Source organism: Monocercomonoides exilis (genome assembly GCF_001643675.1).
Source record: "Monocercomonoides exilis strain PA203 chromosome Unknown scaffold51-639645, whole genome shotgun sequence".
NCBI classification, from domain to species: domain Eukaryota; phylum Preaxostyla; order Oxymonadida; family Polymastigidae; genus Monocercomonoides; species Monocercomonoides exilis.
The window spans coordinates 181,338-204,839 of NW_027150596.1; the positions used below are offsets into that span (position 1 = coordinate 181,338).

At 37.0% G+C, this 23,502-nt stretch overlaps 6 protein-coding genes across 6 annotated transcripts; 5 read left to right on the forward strand and 1 right to left on the reverse strand.

Moving 5' to 3' along the window:
- Window positions 1-1,469: 1,469 nt before the first annotated feature.
- On the forward strand, window positions 1,470-1,724 carry MONOS_14140 (uncharacterized protein; the record flags this gene model as incomplete). Its single annotated transcript, XM_067866919.1, has 1 exon — window positions 1,470-1,724. One exon carries the CDS (start codon window positions 1,470-1,472, stop codon window positions 1,722-1,724), a length of 255 nt encoding a protein of 84 aa, XP_067720747.1.
- A 1,355-nt stretch (window positions 1,725-3,079) lies between these two features.
- On the forward strand, window positions 3,080-3,500 carry MONOS_18683 (uncharacterized protein). The gene is made up of 3 exons (XM_067871725.1): window positions 3,080-3,152; window positions 3,288-3,315; window positions 3,389-3,500. Exons 1-3 carry the CDS (start codon window positions 3,132-3,134, stop codon window positions 3,496-3,498), a joined length of 159 nt encoding a protein of 52 aa, XP_067720748.1. The 5' UTR covers window positions 3,080-3,131; the 3' UTR covers window positions 3,499-3,500.
- Window positions 3,501-4,583: 1,083 nt separating this feature from the next.
- On the forward strand, window positions 4,584-6,592 carry MONOS_9113 (uncharacterized protein; the record flags this gene model as incomplete). Its single annotated transcript, XM_067879579.1, has 2 exons — window positions 4,584-4,659; window positions 4,941-6,592. The coding sequence occupies 2 exons, from the start codon at window positions 4,584-4,586 to the stop codon at window positions 6,590-6,592; spliced, it is 1,728 nt and encodes a 575-aa protein (XP_067720749.1).
- Window positions 6,593-10,701: 4,109 nt separating this feature from the next.
- On the forward strand, window positions 10,702-11,400 carry MONOS_9112 (uncharacterized protein; the record flags this gene model as incomplete). The annotated part of the gene is made up of 1 exon (XM_067879578.1): window positions 10,702-11,400. The coding sequence occupies one exon, from the start codon at window positions 10,702-10,704 to the stop codon at window positions 11,398-11,400; it is 699 nt and encodes a 232-aa protein (XP_067720750.1).
- An 853-nt stretch (window positions 11,401-12,253) lies between these two features.
- On the forward strand, window positions 12,254-13,237 carry MONOS_9111 (uncharacterized protein; the record flags this gene model as incomplete). Its single annotated transcript, XM_067879577.1, has 1 exon — window positions 12,254-13,237. One exon carries the CDS (start codon window positions 12,254-12,256, stop codon window positions 13,235-13,237), a length of 984 nt encoding a protein of 327 aa, XP_067720751.1.
- A 1,094-nt stretch (window positions 13,238-14,331) lies between these two features.
- Window positions 14,332-22,367, reverse strand: MONOS_9110 (uncharacterized protein; the record flags this gene model as incomplete). The annotated part of the gene is made up of 3 exons (XM_067879576.1): window positions 14,332-16,544; window positions 17,550-22,058; window positions 22,175-22,367. 3 exons carry the CDS (start codon window positions 22,365-22,367, stop codon window positions 14,332-14,334), a joined length of 6,915 nt encoding a protein of 2,304 aa, XP_067720752.1.
- Between the last annotated feature and the right edge of the window lie 1,135 nt (window positions 22,368-23,502).

Sequence of the window (23,502 nt, forward strand, 5' to 3'; positions counted from 1 at the left end):
AATGTTGCAGGAAGATTGAATAAAAAGATGGATGGAGAGATGGATGAAACGAAAAGAAATGCATTGAAAAGAAAGGTATTTGATAGAATGGAGGAAGAAGGATGTGAAGATATTATCACAAGCTTTCATGAATTTTTGAAGGATTTTCAAAGATATCTTGATCATTCATTATCTTTGAATGTTGCAGATTATTTTGTGAATGTTTGAGAAAATGAAAATCATTAACGATTTAAAAATTGTTCTTCTATATTTTCGTATTTTTCTATTTTCTAATTTTTTTTATATTTTATATTTATATTTATATTTATATTATATTTTTTATTTTTTATTTTTTATTTTCTATTTTTTATTTTCTATTTTCTATTTTCTATTTTTTATTTTTTATTTTTTATTTTATTTTTTTGTAAATCCAAAATTATATCCTTTTCTTTTTTATTCACTTCACAAAATGGAGAGAAAAATGAATGAAAAAAATAAATTTTAATTTTTATTTCCTTTTTCAAAAAAAAAATGAAATAAAAAATGAAAAATAAAAATGCTTTTCTCATTTTCAACATCAAGAATCATTATTGAATGAATTGTTGCTTTTCATCTTCATCAAATAAATTCTTTTATTTCCAGTTGTTCAATTGTTCAGTCATCACCTTTTGTATTCTCTCAATTGTTTTTTTCTTTCTCTTTCTTGATGCATTTTCAAACAGTTTAAAGAAGAAGAGGAAAGTAAAGGCAATTCTTGAGAAGATTTCAAAAGCATCAAAGATTAATGTTTGTTGAAGAATCCAGTCACAAATGTCATTATTGATGAATAAATCAGTTATTAAAAACTATGAAGAGGAAGTTATAATTTTTGAAATGAAATTCGAAACGTGTTTGACTGAAGCAAGTCAATCACGATTTAATTCTTTCTCTCTATTTCTTTCTCTTGTTTGTCAACTTTTCCAATCGGCAATAAAACAGTTCATCCTCTTTTCATTTTCATTTTATCGAAAAAGAAATTTCAATTGATGATTTTCTTCATTCTCTTCACTGAAAATTACAATTCTTCCTTCTTCTTTTGAAAAGTTCTCCATTCAATTCTCAAAACAATTTCATTGTATAAATCATCTCAAAACAATTGCATCTGTGTTTTCTTTTTCTTTTTTCTTTTCTTTTTTCTCTTTTGTTCAGAAATCTTTTTGTGAAGCTCCACTAAATTTTAGTTTCATTGCTCTTCACTTCATTTCCATTCATCGTCGGAAAGCGGCTGAATGCAAGTTAAATTGAGTTGAATGTTTTCTTCATTTTCGAAATAGAATAAAGAAGAAGAAAAATAATAATGAAAAGAAGAAGAAGATGATGAGGAAGAAGAAAAAGAAGAAGATGGATGGAGATAGGGAGGTGATGGGAATGAGGAGAAAGGTGGGTATCCAACAGTGCACAGAGAGTTTGTGGAGAGAATCAACGAGAACCAGGGGAAGCTGGGAGAAGCGATGGCTCCGCTGGTTGTGGAGGTGCTTGGGCTGAATCGGCTGAGGTTTGTGAAGGCAGAGACTGAGGTGGGTGTAAGCAAGCAGCATTCAGTGGAATCTAAAATGTGCAGTTCTTCTCCATCTGATGGCATCCAACAGGAGAACAGGAGAGCAGAAGAAGAAGCAGCAGATGGGTCTTTTGACATAACTTCGGATGGAAGTGAAGGAAGTGTGGAGAAAGATGAGGAGCAGGAGCAAATGTCGATAATTGATTAGGCTACGAATGAGGAGCAAGGGAGAAGAATAATTCGTTCGATTTGGAAGATAATAATTAAAATAATAATAATAATAATAATAATAATAATAATAATAATAATAATAATAATAATAATAATAATAATAATAATAATAATAATAATAATAATAATAATAATAATAATAATAATAATAATAATAATAATAATAATAATAATAATAATAATAATAATAATAATAATAAATTGATTGGAGGTTTTGAATTGAAAAGGCAAATGATAACAAATACAAACAGAAAAGTTTGCAAAACTGACCTTCATCAGACTTCCTCTTATTTTTCGTTAGTATTTTTCTGGTGAAAGCAACCTCCAACTCCTTCACACATTTCACAAAACACTCTCACTCTCAAAAACAAAAAGCAGGAATTGTATGATAATCCCTTTTTTCATTTTCTTCCTTTCCTCATTTTCCATTTTCGCTTCCCTTCTTTAGTAATATTCATCTTTCCACGGAAAAAAAAAAAAAAAAAAAAAAAAAAAAAAAAAAAAAAAAAAAAAAAAAAAAAAAAAAAAAAAAACTCCTCGTCAAAGTACTTCTTCAAAATATTCAAATCCCTCTCACATTGAGAAGCTTGAATGATAAAAAATACAATTAAATTTAATTTAAAAATAGCAGCCTTCATTTGGAAATCCTGCTTAATCCAGTTTAAATATATTTTTTCCTGATCGATGTTTATTTTCCGCTCAACAAAAATTCATTATTCCTTCATCCCTCACAGATTTATCATCTGATTTGACAACCATTCCTTTCTTCAGCATTTTTATCCTCAAATGTTTCATTGACTGGACCTAATGAAAATATCAGAAATTTTTGTTTTCAGTTCAATTCGTTCAGTCACTGTTCTAAGCTGTAAACATTTCATAGGGGAAAATTACATCCAATTTCCTTTGCAATCTATTTGCCCTACCGAATTTCCATTCAAATCCATGAGAACTCGTTATTTAGTCAGAATATCATATATTTTCCATTCATGAGGTACATCAAATTCTTAGGCTCTGAGAAGTCCACAGATGGAATCATCCTTAAAATAAACAAGAATGGGGAAAAAACGCAAACATTAGAAATATTTTCTTTCAACACACAAATTGCTGTATTTGCTTTATAGATGCTTTTTTATAAAAATCTTCTCACAAAACGTCCTTCTTTTGATGTTTTTATTTTAATTATTTTGAATTCATTGTTATTTTTTTTTTTTTTGAATCTCTGCATCAGATAATACTTCTAATTCTGAGAGGTATTTTCATTTGGCTTTTCTCAAATCTTGTTGATATGAAATTTCCACCTTTCGCACGCCATAATTTCAAGCAGCCATAACATTTTCTATCAAAAGACAAAGCGTTGATTTATCTCTTGAATTGCAAGCCAGAAATGCTTATGGACAAAAGGATTGTGTGGACACTGATATTTATGTGGCTGTTGCGAATATTTATTTTTCATCTATTTTGTAACGTTGAACGTGTGCACAATCGATGTGAATGATAAATTGCGGATGCTATCTGGATGGATCGCTTTGCCGAAATGCAGGAAATGAACGCCTGCAAAACATTTGGTGGTTTGTGATCATAGTTGTTTTCAGGATCATGATGATGGCGTTTCTTTCCTTCTTTCTTACATTATTTTTGAAGAATTGTTTTCTGAGCTGGAAAATTGCGATGAAGAAGATCAAGCGCAGAAGATTGAAGAAATGATTGGACCAATGGACGACATGGACAGAGAAGAATCAATTCTGTTTTAACGACAGAGCTATTCAACAAAATCAACAAAATGATGGAGGAAGAGAAAATATCAATTGGAAATTCAGTTTTGCTGTTGAAGTCCATAGGATGTTGCAAAATGTTGAAATATTTATATAACACGCGCTTTGATGAATCTTTGTTGCTCGAGAGATTTGAGAAGATGATAAATGATGAAAATGAGAAAAAAGAAGAGAAAAACGAAAAGCTTCTTGTTGATCTTTGCGAATGCTTTTTAATGTTAAATAACTCCTATTCATCAGAAGTGGATTCAATTTGCGTGCCTTGCTTGCTGAAAGTGGCTGCAAACAAAAATGAAAGCAAAGAAACGCAAAAAGAAGTGGAAATGACGTTGCTTGCATTGAGTAACATTCTCTATTTTGTATAAGCATTTCTTTTTCATTTTTGATATTATTGTTTTCTTTTCTCTGTATTTTTATTGTTAGAAAATTGGAAAAGATCTGTATTTGAATGAAATCAAAGAGATTATCTTGAATCATCAGGAGCATCAGAATCTAACACGACTTGTCTGTCAGTCTGCTTGGGGGTTTTTGGTGCATAGATTTTGCCAGTGTTTCTCATCTGAAATTTTTATTGCGAATGGACTGCATATAGTAATAGAGGTGACAAAGGAACTGGAGAGTTGTTGAAGAGCGTGGATCGGAAGAAGAAAGAAGAAGAGGAAAAAGGAAAAGAGATAAAAGAAGAGTTTGCTATGATAGGATGGTTCGGAACTTTGAAGTGCTCTTTCCTCAATTGCTAATTGTGGAATGAAGAATTTGTGGGAATAATCGACGGAATTTCAAGAACGTTCAGAGCAGCAAAAGAGAACAATAGAGGTATTAGCTACTGGTGCATTTATATTTTTTAAGCAGCAGCTTAAAATAGAGCTGTGAAAGTTGATGACGTATTGAAAGGCGGAGCTTTTGATCTCGTTTTGGAGGAGATTCAGCGACCAACATTGGACGACAATTTTTTGAAGTGCTGCATCAAATGCTTTTTGGATATTTCACAGCGATTAAAATTAAAGGATATTGAAACTGAGGAAGCGAAAAGAAAGACAACAACAATAGAGATACATGAAAAGATGGAGGAAGAAGGATACGAAGATGTGATCACTTGCTTTCATGAAAGATTGGAACTTCTTCACAGAAAATATTATCGTGCCTTATCGTTGAATATTTCTGATTATTTTGTATTCTTTTGTATCAAAAGCGCTTTTTTATTACAAACTTTTTGAAAATTGTATTTGTCAAGTCAGAAAAATAAAGGAACCAGAAGAAGAAGAAGAAGAAGAAGAAGAAGAAGAAGAAGAAGAAGAAGAAGAAGAAGAAGAAGAAGATTGGAGGAAATTGATTGAAAGTCGAAAAGACTGCTTGACAGAGATACGGGCATTGCCAATTCATTCTTCATCTATCTTCATCTTCATCTTCTTCTGTTTCAGCTATATCGAGTACTCCTGCATTATCATTCATTTCATCATCATCATCTTCTTCTTCTTCTTCTTCTTCTTCTTCTTCTTCTTTTTCTTCTTCTTCTTCTTCTTCTTCTTCTTCTTCTTCTTCTTCTTCTTCTTCTTCTTCTTCTTCTTCTTCTTCTTCATCTTCTTCTTCTTCTTTTTCTTCTTCTTCTTCTTCTTTTTCTTCTTCTTCTTCTTCTTCTTCTTCTATTTTTAATTCTTCTTCTTCTCTTTCTTCTTCTTCTCTTTCTTCTTCTTCTTCTTCTCCTTCTTCTTCTCCTTCCTCTTCCTCTTCTTCTTCTTCTTCCTCTTCTTCTTCTTCTTCTTCTTCTTCTTCTTCTTTTTCTTCTTCTTCCTCTTCTTTTTCTTCTTCTTCTTCTTCTTCTTCTTCTTCTTCTATTGATTCTGCTTTTGAATCCACAACTTCATTAAACAGATTGCATCAACGCAACATCTTTTCTTCTCGGTCAAAGCCTCTTCTTTGGAATCGTCAAGGAGATTCTGCATTTCCAGTGAACAATTCTGTGATATCAGAATATGAGCTCTTCTTCCACCCACATTTCCGTCTTTTCACAACACTTGATTCTTCCTGCGACAAAGTGTCCACGTCCCAATTGAGATCAGCTGCCGATGCGATATCCTTCTCACTCTTTGCGCATTTCAGAGCCAACCAATCAATTTCTCTTCATTATTCTCTTTCTTGTCTGCCAGAGTTGTTCAACAAAAGAGGAGAAAGCAGAGAGCCCTCCTCGTCGTGCAAGGGCATTGGGCTCACAGCTCTTTCGTCTGTAGTGAAGCACGGCTTTGTTGGGATTGATTGCCTCGATAGCTCTCTACGAATTGTCGAGAAATGCCCAATTCGCTGCACATCAGACACAGCCTCCAGAAAAAACAATTTAGGAACACATGATAAGAATTCGTGTTTGAGCGAAAAAGATGCATCGAATAACTCAGGCATCTGCTCAAGCATATCAGATGCTTTTGAGGCAAATGCCGTTAACAGCTCTTTGGTTGTGCAAAATGGAGATCAATTGGCATTTGTGAAAGTTGTGGATGTATCTACAGAGGAGCTGAAGGGATATATTATGAAACATGGCCCATGTGATATCACATTCACTGCTGAGCAAAACAAAATCGACACTTTAATCGCAGGATGGAATTACGAAATGTCTGTTCTCGGAGAGAATGATAATACAGCAGAAAATGCAAATGCATTCACTCCAAACTCAAAGGACGCAAACGAAAAGATCACCCGCTCGGTCACTGTGCTTGGATGGGGTGTATCGCCTTCGAATTCAAAGCACTCAAGTGAAATTGAGTATTGGCTTGTAAAAGATCAAGATAAGCTGAAGCATTCTTCTGATAGCACAGTTGATTATTACGCAGATGCCAGCACTGCAAGTCTTTCTGATCATTTTGAAGCAACTTCAAACTCTGTTCCTCGTGCAATCAGAGACACATATCGCGTTGCAATTTTATCCAAACTTTCAACGAAAGATCACTTGACTGCTCTTTTCTTCCCTGCAACTGTTGAAACTCGTGGAGACGTTGGAGGATCATTTCACGTGAATATTCCATATAAGATCAGCATCGTTTTAGGTTTAATTCTTTTGCTGTTTTCTTCTTCGCTTCTTTAGAAAAGATTTTCATTATTTTTCTCAAACTCTTTTGATTAAGCTTCTCCTATTTCTTGGATTGGTATTAATATTAAGAACATTATATTTCTTCTTTGAATAATTGAAATTGAATGGCACATTTGAATGAGCTGGATAAGATTGTCGTTTTGTAATGAACATTTTTGTGCGTTGAATGGATTTGTTGTCTTTGCTTTTTTCAATTTCAAGATTATTTTTTGATTTTTTAGATATATTATAAGCATAGAGTTTTTTATCTGAAAAAGATAAATTGGATTTCTTCTTGAGAAATAATTTTGACTTTTGCATTTGTTTGCGAGCTTGAAGCAATAAAAGAAAAAGTCACAGATTAACTTATTTATTGTGCTGAAACTCATCGCTCTTTTGATTGAATATTTTTTCCAGAAATTCTTGTATTTGTCTCAATGCAGAAAAGCCGAAGTGAAAAACAATATAGTTTTATTGGATTATAAAAGATAAATGCTTCTATTTCATTTTAACTTTCAAATGAATAACTGTTTGCAAAGAAATAATTAAACGATGTTATTGTTTGTTTTTTATTTTTTTGTTTTAAAACTTTTCACTTTTCTTTCTCAATTACCGATATTCTTAATTATTGGAATTCGTTATTTGTCTGCATCCTCTTTCTTTTCAGAAACAAAAAAAATTGACATTTTATTCGGATATGCTCTCTTTGCAAAAAATATGAGATATTCGCACATATGCTTTTGAATCTCTTTTTTTCAATATTTCTGAATATATTTTTAAATCTCGGTAAATCTTGGAAAAAATAAAACAAAAGACAAAAGAAAAAATTTAAAAATTTAAAATAAATAAAATGTAAATATAAATATATAAAAATAAAAGAACATAACTTTTGAGTTACAAAATGAAATAAACTCATGTTCTCAAACATTAACATTTTCATAATTCAAATTACAGATAATCCATAAAAAACTATTTGACTAATAAAATAAAATATTCCCTAAAATTTGTTGAACAGTTTAACAAAAAAGAAAAAAGATAGAAAGATAGAAAAATATTTCTAAGTTTCGAAATATTGCACATCGCATTTCTTCAAACAATCACGAAACAATCAGTCAATTCATATGAAAAGTCAGTAAAAAAATAAGCTCTTTCTAAAATAGAAATTGTTTTATAAAAGCTTGTGATTAAATCCTCAAATCCATTTTCTTCCAATTTTTCATAAAGCACCATGTTTATTTCCTTTCTTTTCGCTTCATTGTCTTCAAAATCAAAATTAATTTTCAATCTTCTCCGAATTGTTGAAAGCAATTCTAAGTAATTGCGTTTCATAATGTCTACCAAAGTTGACCGCTGAAGTTCATCTGAAATTAGATTTGTAACTCCTGCCTTTAATAATGCATCAGTTCCAACAGCTCCAAGCTCCGCAGATTTCTGTAGTAACGAAAGACAAGATCTTGATATTTCACTTTCATATTCTCTAGATGCTCTGCATAACTCAATAATGCAACGATCCAACCCAACATTTTTCATCTCCAGAAATTTGTGAAAATTAATGCAAGAATCCAATGTTCGGAGCCATCTCTTCAAAGTGAACACTTCTTTCGTTTCTTTTTCACCTTTCTTCTTTTCTTTCCTCTTCCAATCAATAAGAATTCTCAGTTCCTCCAACTCTCTTGTTGCTTCTTCCACAAAATGAAGATCATCCTCAACAACTTTTTTCAAACATTGGTTGAAGAATAATCGATTTGTCAAAAACTCCCAAACAGACTGATACGCGAGTCGTGAAAGATTCCGAATCTCCTGATGATATTGGATAATCTCTTTGATTTCATTCAAATACAGTTCTTTTTCTATTTTCTAATAAAAAAAAGAAGAAGAAAATCAACAATGCCAAAAATGATACAGATATGTTCATACCCCATTCCATCTAATATTACTCAAAGCCAGCAAAGTCATTTCCACTTCTTTATGCTTTTCCTCGTTTACCCCTTCGCACAACGCAGATTTTATAAGACAAGGTACACAAATTGTTAACAGTTCAGGCGAAAAGAAGCACATTGAAATGTAGCATTCACAAAGATCAATCATGAGCTTTTCATTCTTTTCTTCTTCCTTCTGCTCTTCAAAAATGATCATCTTCACAAGCATCTTCGTCAGCAACGAATGAATGATACTCGTAACCTTCAAATATTTCAATTCTTCATGAAATCCAACATGCTTCAAAAATAAAAGTGCATTCCCCAAAGGAACTTTTTTTTCTTTAATCATTTTGTAGATTTTATCGAACAGTTCTGTTGTGAAAACGTATTCAAACTCACTTCTATTCATATCTTCGATCACTTCAACCATTTCTTCAATTTTCTTTCTCTGTTCATCTTCATCACAATCTTCCAGCTCAGAAAACAATTCTTCAAAAAAAAAGATAAGAAAAGAAAGAAATCCAATCAAAAAGAATTCAAATCAACATGAATGCAAACCTGTAAATCTTTCAGTAACGCTTATTGCCTGCATTTTTATAAGAATATTTTATCAAAAAACAAAAAATTATTAACATTCACATTGAAGTTGAATATGTTTGGATAGAAGGCATAGATGAAAAATAAAAAACTCATAAAGATCATAGAAAAATATGCATTCAAACCGTTCCATCAAGCGTTGACATTTTCTACTTGTAATTTAAAAGAAAAAGAATGCTTTATCTTTTCTGTTTGTTGTTATGGTTGCAATGATCGTTTAATTTCTTTAAACTGGAATATTCATGCACTGATTGAAAGTTCAATGAGTTAACATTACCCGTTGAACTATAAATTTTATTTCCTGTTTTGAAAGTTCACAATGATGGCAATGCAATATTTTTGGAATTCTGTCTGATGATTATTGGAAATTGGATGGCCAAGGGAAATACACCAATTTCATCAATAACACAAAAAGACATAATGTATGTAATTTATATTGTTCTATTGATTGTGAAGATGTTTCCATCTGTATTTTTTCCAAAGTTCAGGAATGTGAGTTATTGTTGAAATGGCCAATCTCCGCTTTGTAGAGCAATACGATGAGAACGGAGCAGATTATTATATAGGCATTGGGAAATAAATGAAGTTACGCAAGATACATGATTTTTAATTGATGGAAGATGTAAAAACAAATTCAATTGTTATTTTATTGAATGAAGATAATAAGAAGGAATTCTGTGAAGAAAATAATGTCTGCACAAAAATGTATAGAACAAAGGAACATGAGACAATATAGAAGCTTTTTGGGGCAAGGAAAGTGGCTGGCAATATCAAGGGAAGGATATTTATTGCGAACAAAAACTTAGAAAACAATGCAAAGCAATCAGAATGGAGGTCAGGGATATCAATGGGAGTGAAACAGCTGTTGTTGCCGTTGGAAAGATGCATGTGTGTTTTGTGGAATATGCGCTGAGAAGCAAGCCTTTCCAAAAATTCGTACTGAAAGGAAAAAGAATGATTTGTGACAAAAGCATCAGTCTCGGCTTGTGTTCCTGCAAGAATGGCAAGACAAGTGAAGCATCCTGCAGCTGTTTCCGTTCTTTAACCTTCACCGAGCTGCTACAAGGGCGAGTCGAAAGCTTGGCGTTTCGTTTCCATGGGCAGTATTCAGCAATTTGAGTTGGGAATTATCTTCTGCTCATCTCCATCAACGGTGCTTCGACTTCTCCTGGCAAAGTTCTGTATTTTTTTGAGGCTCTGTTTGGTTACAAATTAAGGGTGGGCTATTTTTCTACAGTTGTTGCTGGAGATGGCAACAATGCGACTTTGTTTTATCTGCTAACAACTGCAACAGGTGGATCAGCCTTTATCTTCATCTTCATCGACTTCCTCTTCTTCCTCTTCTTTCTCATCATCCACTCCATACGCACACACACACACACACACACACACACACACACACACACACACACACACACACACACACACACACACACACACACACACACACACACACACACACACACACACCTTCCATTGTCCTGCAGAAGTCACGCTTCTCCTTCTGTTGATCGCTTCACTATTCATCACTATCGAAGCTTCCGTAATTCAGTGCATTTTTCGTATGACAGAGCAAATGCATCAACTTTGCTGAAGCATCTGGAAAGAATGAAAATAGAAAGAAGAAGGAAGATTCTGGACATGATAATAAATGCAAGAGCACTTCAGAGAGATGACTCAACAACTGGCGATATCACATCATCGAATGCCCAACTGACTCAAACAACTGCCATTTCACAATCATCTTCTTCTCCAAATGAAACTGAAGGTTCCAATTCGTCTTCCTCAACACTGCCTCAATCTCCAAAAAAAGAGATAGGTGTCAAAAAAGAGGAAGAACAAATCTTTGCCATTTCATCTGAACTTCCATCTTTTTCATTCAGACCACTTCGACTGAAGACTTATGCAAATACCCAATTCAACATATCATTCTCTTTTCTTTCCTCTCAACTTCTGTTCATACTCGACATTCTCCGAAATCTTCCACCAAAAGAAAAAGCGATTGTTGTTTCCAGTTTCATCTCTCCGCTCGTTTTGATCCGCAACATCTTTTCATCGAACTCTTCATTCGCATCAACATCCACCTTTGCTCTTTGGAAGAAGGCGAATGGGCAGGGCAGAATGAAAGAGGTGTCGTATTTCTCTTCTGTTCCACCGCCGTCTGTGCTGCTGATGCCTCTTCAGTGCTTCAGTGCTGATTACAATCTGTCCTGTGCGAACACTCTGGTTGTGGCAGACGCCCTGCTGAGCAGCAAAGACGTGGAGCAGATTGCAAAACGGATGGGCAAATTGAAAGAGATGGGATAAGAAGAAAAAGAGAAAAGCAGAAGAAAAAGGAAGAAGAAGAGGTTAAGAAAAAAGCAGAAGAAGCAAAGAAAAAGGAGGAAGAAGAAAAAAGAGCTGAAATCGAAAAAGAAAGAAAGCGATTGGATGAGCTTATTTCAAAGCAGAAAGAAGTTGTCGAGAAAAAAGAAGAAATACTTCAAATGCTGAAATCACTTGAAGAAATAGAGCAAATGTATTCAACTATGATAGAGAATTTGAAGGAGAAAATATCTCATTATGATGCAGATGAGAGAGAAGAAGAGAAAGAGAAGGAGAAAGAGAAAAAGAAAGAGAAGAAAGAGAAAGGAAATCTTTGGAGCAATGTGATGTTAATGATAACACATCAAAAGTCTTTTCAGTCGAAGATCAAGAGAAAAGCAAGACAAATGCACAGACTTCGAAGAAGGATACAAATGTTGCGAAAAATCTGGATGCAAATTGTGAAGAGAGAGAAAGACAATCACATGGAAAAGAGCAGACTGAAATTGCTCGTCGTGCAAGACCGATTGCTTTTGAAGGGGCAGACAATGAAAAGGAACAACAAAATTTGCCTTCACTTTCGTCGTCTCTTGAGACACTCACACTTCACTCATCTCTTCCAACTCAGCAAATGATGCAACAGACGAATTCGATCCTGTCCGCTTTCCTTTCTAATTTTCACAAAGAACAGTCTGCCCATCGAAAGGAGGGTTTTTCTCAAGATTCTTCTTCCTTGCAACAGCAACAGTTTCTAAGTCAAGTCACACAGAATCAGACACAGCCATTCAATTCAATCTCAACAATTTCTTCTTCATTGAGCCAGAGAAGCATCAGCAGCTCATCAACTTCACTTGGAATGGAAATGCAAAAAACAGCTGGACCTGCAGATGCTCAAATGCAAACTTCTCCTGCTCGCAATGTGTTGATGAGTGACAGATCAAATAGCATTTCTCATAGTCCAACAGCACTTTCTTCACAATCATCTTCTCCTTCTTCTTATCGTGGAACTTCTCGGTTTTCACCACAAAGTGCAGCATCATCCTCTCATTCTTTGATCGTTGCCAATACCAAAAATTATGTCGAAAATAAGAATTTTCGAAAGCAAAAATACAACAGATATCATCAGCAGACATCGTCCTCTCCTATTTCTTTGCAATCAATATTTAGTGATCACTTCGATCAGCAAAATGACAGACAAGCAACTCCATCGAAGAATTCATACAGTCAAGCCACACAACCTCGAATATCCAGGCCTTCCTCTTCATACCAATCTCAGTCTGGATATCATCGCATGAGCAGCATACCTGACATGCCAAAGAATTCCAATTTGTCCACACAATCCAAAAGAAGCAGCAGCTCCTTCCACAACCCTTCTCTGCCATCTGTTGTGGCAAAATCAGTTTCATCTCCAGATGCCAACAAATCATCGCTCATTTTTGTTAAGCAGCCAACACGGTTATCAACCTCACCAAATGATGTATTCCTTTCTCATAACATCACCAATCCTCCGAGTCAGCCTCAGCCTCAGCCTCAGCCTCAGCCTCAGCCTCAGTCCCAGTCTCAAGGTTCAACTCAGCCATCTGTCTATAGAAATCAACAAATAACTGACACTGCTTCATCTTCTTCTCCAATTAGCGTTCCAGCAGTTTCTCCTTTGGCCCAATCCATCCAACAATTTTCTCCTCCAAAGATGCTGCTGGCATCATCTCAGCCATCGACTTCATCCGAATTTCCTTCTGTTCATTCAACAACACAGCTCATTAACGAAGCAGTTCGTCAAATAAGATCACAACCTTCTGCTCCCTCTTACACAGCTTCTTTACCATTTGCGACTTCATAGAATAAAACTTGAAAATATATGTTTTCTTATTCTTTTAACTTTTGTTTTATTCAATCTTTTTTCACTCGCATTTCCTCTTGAGATTTTTATATTCTTGTAGCATTTAGCACACAAGAATATTTAAGAAATAAATAATTCTTCGTGCTTTGTGAATAACTATGAATATATGCATTTCTAATATGCCAAAAAAATTTTTTTTTCATTTTTGAGTGATTTACTTATATTATTATGACAATTCGGAATGAAGATGAATTTAGAAAAAAAGAAAACTCTCCCATCATAAATTCGTTTTCATTTGATCAATATTTTCTGATAAAATTCACCATTAATTTGCTTGCAGCGTGTTTTACGACATGAAAAAAAAAAACCATTCAAGTTAAACTTATAAGATCTTAATGAATTGCATCCTCAAAAAAAGAGATTTAATTGTTCTTTAGTGAGTTCGCGTCATTTGCATTCCAATGAAGATTATGGTGGAAATAAAAGGTTTTTTCGTTATTTGTTGAATAAGCTTCTTACAAATAATTCTAAATATATTATTACCTACAGATTTCTTGGATTTCAAAAATATACAAAAATGCAACAACGAGTTATAAAAATCTTCAGATGGCATTTATTTTCAAGCAATTATTCACCTTAAACAGCAGAGCCACTATCACGTTCATAACAAATCATATGAAAATGATGGAGCATACTGACAACTCAAATATTCAATAAACTATCGCACAAAAATGATAATTAAGAAAAGAAAACAGTTTTTAATCCATATTCATTGAATTCGAAATACCTGTCGAACTTGTTTTATTGTATGAATCTCCAAAAGGAGCAAACAATTTCACAATTACAACGAAAAGCCATCATTTATTTGCGAAATCAAAGAATATTCATTTATTTCCTTCAAATGATCAAGTGCTGACAAATGTCCGCTGCTTCAATGAGGCAATCACCTTAATATCTGTGCAGTTGAGCATCCGTTTGAAGAGCGCAAGCGAACAGATTGAAAGACAAAGACAGGAATATTGGTATCGCAATCCTTCTTCACAAATGCAATGGGATATGGATGATCGTGAAAACAAAATGATTATTAAACGTTTTCATAAAAAACTCATATTTTCCTGATCGTTTCTGCTTTCTGAATCTCTAGGGCGTTCGCTTTCTCTACAGCAACCGCTGTAGCATTCGACAGCATCTGTCATTGTCAGTACTGCAGCACCTGGAGGGAAGCGTTGGATAAGCTCACGCTTCAGCAAAACCAAAGTGGGCCTTTGTGAGGCACATCCAGACAAGCAGCACTTGGCAACATTTTGCAATGAGGAAGTACTTATTCTTTCAAAATTCGGTCTTTCACTATTCACAATCTTCTGCCCTGCCACCTCGCTCTCATATTCCCTAAACGGAATCTCCAAGGTCAAGCACTCCCACAGCATCATCCCAATCGAAAAGGCAACAGATTCCTTTGTTGCTCCCATCTTCTTGTTCATCAGCAGTTCTGGTGCCTTCCATCTCAGACACTCTTTTCTTATATCATCATTGTCTTCAAAGGCAGATGAAGGAGGTGGAGAGTCGGTGAATCTCTCGCTCATCACTGAAATATTGGATGATGAAGAGACAACACTCAAGGAAGAGATTGATGAGGAATCTGAACAATCATCAGAAGAAAGGAAGTCAGAGTGCATCACAATGCAGATCACCATGTGTTCTGAGAACAGCACAATGTGAGGACTCAGACTGGACAATGACTGAAGCTTGTTTTCCATTTCATCAAATGAGTGAAGAGCGAGATTAGCCACCCAGAACAGGATCTGAGCAGCTGTCTGCTCTCTCTCCTGAAGCGTGCCAATGGCCATCTCTTTCTTCTCATTCCGTCCATGCAACAACATGAACAGTGAATCCCTCAAGTCCACAATCAGCTTCTCATGAGGCGATGAACAGGCCATTGCATCCACCAAGTTCGACATTGATGAAGTGGTGGGACATAGATCCTCCCCTCGAACAAATGTTGAATCTGAATCAGTTGAACATGTTGAAGAAATTGATGGTGAAGGCGATCTCTTCCTTATCTCTTCTTCCTCAACCTTTTCCAATGCCCATTCGGGAATCTTGTCTGAATCTTTCCCCAAAATATATTCTGTCGATCCACTCTCTGAAAGAAGGTGTTCTGATGACTCTGAATGTCCCAAGCTTTTCTCATACACCCTCTTCTTGAACCTCTCTTCATTTTTCTTCTCTGCCTCCCTCTCTGCTCTCCTCCACTGCTCTTCAGGTGACATCTCCATCGTCACCATCTCAAACGCCTTCGGATCTTTTCTGATATTATCATTCACAATCTCTCTCAGATCTTCTGCCTCATTCTTCACCTTCTTCCATCGAACAATGAACATTATCAACGCAATTAATAGAATGAAAACAACTGCAATACAAACTATCAACATCCAAGAGAATTTTCCTTCTTTCACTCTCTCGACAATCCTTTCGTCTCCTTTTGCCTTTGTTTCACTTCTATTCTTCAGAATGAATGACTGGGTTGATGAAGGAGAATCGGCATTCCCAAACAGAAGGCATAAACTAACTTCAGTCTCTTCTCTCACATTCTCCAATTGTAAAGATATTGCGACTGTTTGAATTTCATTTTCTGACAAATGTCCATCTTTGTTGATCTCATGGAGTTCAATGAATTCCTCGTCTCCGCTTGTGAAGCACAATTTCAAGGTCAGATTGCAAGGAAGAAGAAGCTCCCCAGACAGAGTCAGATTTGTTGCACACGAGGATGTTGGTGAGCTCTTCACTTCATGCAACACTGGGATAAAGAGTGCTGATGCTCTCTCGCTGGTAATTCCACTCAGCTCACATCCATCATTCAAGATCCACAATGAAGTATTTGGAAACATTCCATCTCCCCCTTTCACGCTCACAACATTCAGCTCGCTGCTCCCTGTGCAGATCACATTCCTTCGAGCTGATGGATATCCCTCAATAGATGGGTTGTTGTTCTCAAATTCTCCTTTTTCAATCTTCACACTCCCTCCACTCACATACAATCCTCCACCCTTGCTCTTCATAATCGTTGTTTCCCTCATCTCTACATTGCTGTTCTCAATATCAACCAATGACCCATTCCACTTGCACAATCCCTCTTCTTTCATTCTTTCAATCCCTTCATTGACTATTTCATCTTCTGTTTCTCCATCAAACACACATATCTCAACCTTTACTTCCTTGGAATGTCTTATCTGCATCATGCTTCCCTTATCAACTGAATTCACACATCTTCCAAACGAGCTGTTCAGCACACTCACCTCTTGCTCAGCTTCATCCATCCCAATTACACACCCATTCATCAGCAGAGTCACATTCTCAACCTCCATCTCTTTCACCTCCACTTTCGCTTTCCTTCCAACACTCACAACATCTCCCTCACATTTGATATTCAATATTCTTGTTTCAACAATTGTCACATCCGATTCTTCACAAAATGAAATAACTGGTAATTTTGAATGAATATCCCTGAATGTTGTTTCCGATATCTTCAGCTCTCCACTTTCCACGCTCACAACCGAACTGTTCAACTGCAACTCAACAGCTGTTGCTGATAATGAAGAAAAGAATTCACATTTCTGTATCTCCATTGAACCATTCTTCACTTTCATGATGCAGCCGTGAGTCGTCTCAAATCCATCTTCAAACTGGAATGAGCATCTTTCCACAGAACATTCGTTCACAAGCTCCATGACACAATCCTTCTCAAATGATTTCTCAATCTTGGAGTTCATCTTCACAATCGCCTTTCCCTTTTTGAGTGAATTCACAACCAGATCCCCAATCACACACTCCTTCCTCACAAACCCTTCTCCATCAATCAGAATTGCATTCATCACCCCTTCCTCGATGTGCTCAACCCCACAGTTGATGCTGAGACATGGATTTGTCTGCGCTCCGCATCTTCTGTCATCACTCCCTCTCCCACTCACAAACACCTGTGCCGAATAATAGAATGTGATCAGCGGAATCAGATCAACACCTCCCTCGCTCGAAGCATCTCTCCCGCAGATGGAGTTGTTTGAGTTCAGCGATTCCTGGTTGTAGTTCAACGCAAACAGTGTTTCGTTGATCTGGTGCTCAATCGAGTGGCATCTGACAAATATGTCTTTCCCCACATGTGCCTCATTCATCACAAACAGGATGTTCACAATCTTGAAATTCAGAGGCGGAATCTGACTCTCATTTCCATAATTCGCATTTGCGTCGGATCCATCAATAAACAGCCCTCCTCCACACCCTGTCTCATTCGAGCACTTGCATATCGAAAACGAACTCCCATTCACTTTCAACACTGACTCTCCACTCTTCAGCACCACTCTCATTCCCCCTCCTTCTGTGCTTAAGCCACTCTTGCAACTCGACATTGAGCACTCATCCATCATACACTCCACTCCATTCTCAAATGATCCCACATCAACAACACTCGCTCTAATCCCTTCGTTTGTGATATTGGCTAATGAACACCCAACAACCCTCAAAACTGGTCTGTTGCCATTTGAACCAGTATTCTCGTCTCCGTTCATTTGATTCTCGTCTATCATCGAAATCAGACTCCTTTCTATCACACCAGCAAATGAAATGTTCACATTCTGAACAGTCACCTCAGATGCACTTGGGCTGAAAGCAATCAACCCTTTCAACTCTGAAATCAAACTCAACGAACTCCTCTCAATCACAGCACTCCCTCCATTCACTTTCATCAGACAATATCCAGCTGTCTCTGTCAGCCCGGTCAATGAGCCAAATGAACAATCAGAAACCGACAATAACGTGTTTGCTCCAGAGGATTCAATGAATACTGCATGATGGGTTGTGATGGCTGGCTTGGTGAATGACACATTCACAAACGACAAACTCACATTCGAGGAGATCATTGAACCATCATCAGACAAATCATTCTCATCTTCATCACTTATCGTCACTCCTGTCCCTTTCTTTGTCCCTTCAATCACCACTTTTGGTGACTCTGATATTGATGATGATGAAGAAGAAAATGAAATTGAATGGCTCAGCAACCCTGATCCCACAATCGCAATATGTGTTTCCCCTTCTCCAAATGTTGGATATAGAAGTGATATCAAGTGATCAATCGATGAACATGGTGCTTCCGAATATCCACACCCACTGAAGTCTCCTCCTTTCTCTCGAGAAACAAACCCATCCCCACTCCAGTTCCTCCACAAATACACAACCAATGGAATCACATATTCCTCCTCTCCAGTCATCTTCCTCTCCCATCCACACAACTCATCAAACGATCTCAACTCCTCTGAACTCATCTCCCATTTGAAGTTCTCTTTGTTCACAACCTCGCTCAGATCCCATCCTGAAACAAATGCATTCTTCCCTTTCCAGGCATTGCATCCCTCAAATATCATTCCTTCCAACACAAATGTTCCTTTTTGACTGGGAATTTCAACAAACATCCCTCCTCCCATTCCTCTTCCTCCATTCTCAACATCCCCTCTTGGCACTTCACACCCAGAATATTTCACTCCTTTCATTTCCAAACTCCCTCCCTTCCCCACTGATATCATCATCCCTCCTCCTTTCATCCCACTCCCTCCTGAACACACTGATGACAAATTGAATTTTTCAATATTAACAATTCCATTAATTTCCATCTCCACATTCAAACATCCTCCTCCTCCATTCCCACCAACAACTTCCATTCCGCTCATTCGGCTGTTATTCATCTCCAATTCAACTCCATTTGAAATAACAATTGGCGATTTCCCACTCATTCTCACTCCCCCTTCCATCACAAATCCATTCATAGCCAACCCTCCTCCCTCAACACATATCACATTGTATCCAATCAATTCATCATTTCCAAATGAGACTGAACAGCTGGCGATTGCGATGGTTGATGACGACGAGGAAGAGGAGTAGGAAAGGTGGATGAATGCATTTCTCTTCCCATTCATCTCTTCATTCAACACAAATGACAAATATCTCATTTCAAATGATTTTGTGCACTCAATAAGGTTATTTTGAGCTGTCGATCCTTCATCCCTCACAGTCACCCTTATCCCCTCTTCTTTCCCTGAAACACTCGCCGCAAATGACGCAACTTTCATTTCATTCTTTATCCATGATTCTGAGATAACTTCGATTTCATTCACATTGCTGCTCGCTCTCTTCTCAACACAATAGTCAATCGTCAAGCACCCAAACTCCTCAAACCCACAATGACTGTGATCCAATGCCCTCTCTCCGCTCCCATCAACACACAACTTTGTACCAATTGAACATAAGTACACAAATAGCGGAATCACCTCCTCTTCTTTCCCATCCTCACTACCGCATAACTTTAGAATATCTGATGGAATCACATTTGAATCAAAAAACTCAAATGAGCTTGCATTCACCTTCGACTCAAGTAATATCCCGGAGCTACAACAAATGAACATATCCTTCCCATATTTGGCTCTGTTTGCAACGTCAACTGAAAAGTGAACGCAATGTTCAATTTTCAGTCTGCTCAGCGTGCTTCCCATCACAATCATCATCCCTCCTCCTCTTCCTTTACTTCCCTCTGAACTAATTGCCTCACATCCATCAATCACACAACTCTCATTCACAACAACACTCCCTTCTCCTTTCACTCGAACACACATCCCTCCTCCTCTTCCATGACAGCTGCACCCTTTCACAACACATGACTCAATCACAATTATCCCATTCTTCCCCTCATCTCTCTCTGCTCCAACAACTCCACTCACCCATCCTCCATCTCCACTTCTCTTCTCAATATTGTTCACCTCACATCCACAAAACACAATTGATTCCACCCCTTCACCAAACTCAATCACTGAATGTTCTCCAAATGTTAATGTTTCTGCGATCACCAATTCCTCCACTTTCACTTTTCCCCCAATCACATTCACAAAACAATATCCAATGGGGTTCTCAGAGGTACAAACAACAGAACAGTCAGCGAGTGTGAGGAGTGTGGAGTTGGATGTGATCAGAGATGATGATGATGCACCAGACATAGCAGATGGAATACAGAATTTGATGTTTCTCATTGAACATTTACTCAACACCTCAACCAGACAAGATGACTCAAAATTCTCTGGTGCTTTCACTCCCACCTCCATCCCTTTTGTCGCACATGAAATCTCCCATTCATGGCCATCTGCCATTCCAACCACTTCAGCAAGCTCAAATTCTGAATCCAATTCGATCTTCTTGTTTGTGTCTGGATATCTCACCTGCGCTGCATGGGTGATGGTGGCACACGGATAATAGTCAAACCCACAGAACCACGAGTCGTATCCACCCAGCCCATCCTTCATCTTCCCAACATGTGCTTCATCCGGATATCTGTCCAGAAACACATTCAGCGGGAACAGCCCCATTGTTGTGTCACTCCGATCATATCCCACCAGCTCATTGTATTTGGAATTGTCATGCTGGACATTTAAATTGGTTGTGGTTATTGCCCAGCTCGCAGAATCGCTCCCATTGACAAACACATAATTTCCTCCCAATGAAGCAGTGCAGCCTGAAAAGTCCACAGACAAAATTGAGAAGTCGTGTATGCCATCTTCCAGATGCAGCATTATCCCGCCACCATTTTCACTGCAATTGCATCTGTTGAATTTTGTTGCTTCAGTTGCCGGGGCTGATGAAGTCCCAACCCGCAACTTGCTTGTTGAATACAATAAATCAACCTTGATCCCACCACCACTGCCATCCTCGCACTCACAATCTTCGATTGTCACATTCTGAACAACAAATGTCTCCCCTTCCTTCACACTCTTTGCCACAACCACTCCATCTCCAGTCGTCAGATTCACATTCGTCACCTTCACATTCGCCATCACGCTGTCTCCAGGTGCTGTGGCTGTCAGATACAGTACAGATGAGGGGGATGAAAAAGTTGGAAGATTTTGTTCAGAGAACAATGGTTTTAAAACATTCATATCTTTGATCTCCACATCAACCACCGACAGCTGCGATAGTAACACCACAAACACTGACGACGACATCACGTAGTCTCCTGTTTTACTCGTGGTGATCACAATATCCTCCAATGAAAGAAACCCACCTCCATCAGACACCACAACCACACTCGGCGAAGGGCTAACATTTGAGTTGCAATCAACTTTCAAATGATTCATTCCAAGATGACCTGTTGATACACTGAACAGCGCTCCAGTTGATGAAAGTGCACCTGTTCCAATCGAACTCTTCTCTTTGCCTGTCCCAATGACTGAAATCTTCTTTTCTCCAATATCAATTGTTGCTGTCTCACTTGTGTGATTCCCTTCCATCAGCGTAACTGTCAAGCTAATCTGCACCTTGCACATCTCCAACGCCTTCTTCACCGTCAGACAAGGAAATGTTGTATTTGCCCCACACGGATCAAAGTTATCATTTCCACCAACAGAAACATAAATCGTCTTGTCCTTCAGCCACCACCTCTTTTCAGCGTATTGACGAGACCATTCGTTTGCGAAATATAAATTATAAGAAAAACAAAATCTGTATTCATTAGTATTTGTTGTATAGCTTTCAAACAATGGATTTCCATAATTCAAAAACTTGTTTCTTTCATCATAAAAAATCATGTCGTGTCCATATGGTGTAGAATAATAACACTTGCATTCATGAAAGAAAAGAAAATAGCAATAAATTCCATCTTCAGGTGTTGCTATTTGATTTGGATTAAAATAAAATCCTCCTCCAGCAGAATTTGCCGAACATGAAATGAACTGAATGTTTCTCATCTTAAATTCATTGGGAACTGCAACACAATACATCCCCCCACCACCTAAGTTAGTGAGAGAGCATAAAGAAAAATTACAGTCAAATAAACATGCATTTCCTCCTTCTCCATTTTCCACCTCAATGCATCCTGTTCCTAATGCGTTAATATTTTCAACATACAATCCTCCTCCGTAGCCATATGCTTCACAGTTCTGGAATTCACAACAGCTAATCCGAGTTTGCAATGAAATCGAATAAGCAAACATCCCTCCTCCATAGCGATTTTGCGCTGTGCAAGTATTAAAATAACAGTTTTCAATTGAAGCACACTTGATTCCATAGCACATGATCCCGCCTCCAGCATAATAAGCATAACAATCATTGAATGAACAATGAGAAACTGACAGCGTTCCGCTCTCCAAATTGAACATGCGAATTGCCCCACCGTTAGAATCATCATCAGTATAAAAATCTTTATTCACTGTTGCTTTCGATCCATTCCACTCACACCAAATAAATGAATTTGCTCTATTTTCCGTTGTACTCTGCCTCCCTGGTTGTAGCGGGACTTCTGAAGTTCCATTGCATTCAACATTCCTTGTCCGACAACATCCAACAAAGGAAGTGTTTGAAATGGTCAAAGTGGATGAGGGACTGTTGAGAGAAGGAACAATCCCTCCATCATACACATCGCAAACTGATGAGAATGAGCAGCTGCTCATCAAACATGATGTTTGGGAAAAGGAAGCGGTTGGAGATGAGCACGCATCATTTGCTGTTGATATGTTGAAAAATGTCAGGTGAGAGAGTGAAATAAGTGAAATGGAAGATGACGAGAGGAATGGGACTGACGACATACAAAAAGAAGAGAAATGAGATGAACAAACAGAAACAAAACATTTCTCAGAGATTTCTCCTTTTTGTGCTTTTGAAGAGAAAAGTGGAGGAAATACATTCAAAATTTCAACATTTAGCTGAACAGATATATTCACAAATGAACCAAAACTGCCTTCCAGTTCAATCGGAGATAAATGTTGCCCTACAAAAAGAATGCACTCTCTCATTGAAACTATGCTTTCTTTTTTCGCAATGAGAATCCTTTTTGTTCCTTTTTCTCTCACAACCAAGCCCATTTCCATGACTGATGAATTGAAACACTTCAAGCAACCCTCAATTTCACTGAATTGGTAAATATTTGCATTCTTCAAAATTCCAATTTCTCTTCTAAATTCTTTTCTGTTATTTTCTTCATCTATGATAAAACCTCTTCCTTCAATTTCACTTCTCATTTTATTTTCAATCGATCTTCCTCCATCTTCTTCATAATTAATAAATTCATCTTTTGAAGGATTTTTGTTTATCTGAAGCATATTTCTATCCACATTAATCATTTCTTCGTCTTTCATGTTTTCTCTAATCAACTTTGAGTCTTCTTTTGTTGTAACCAGATTCATATAATGACAGAATGCGTATAACGCAAACATCCACAATTTTGTCAGCATTCTCGT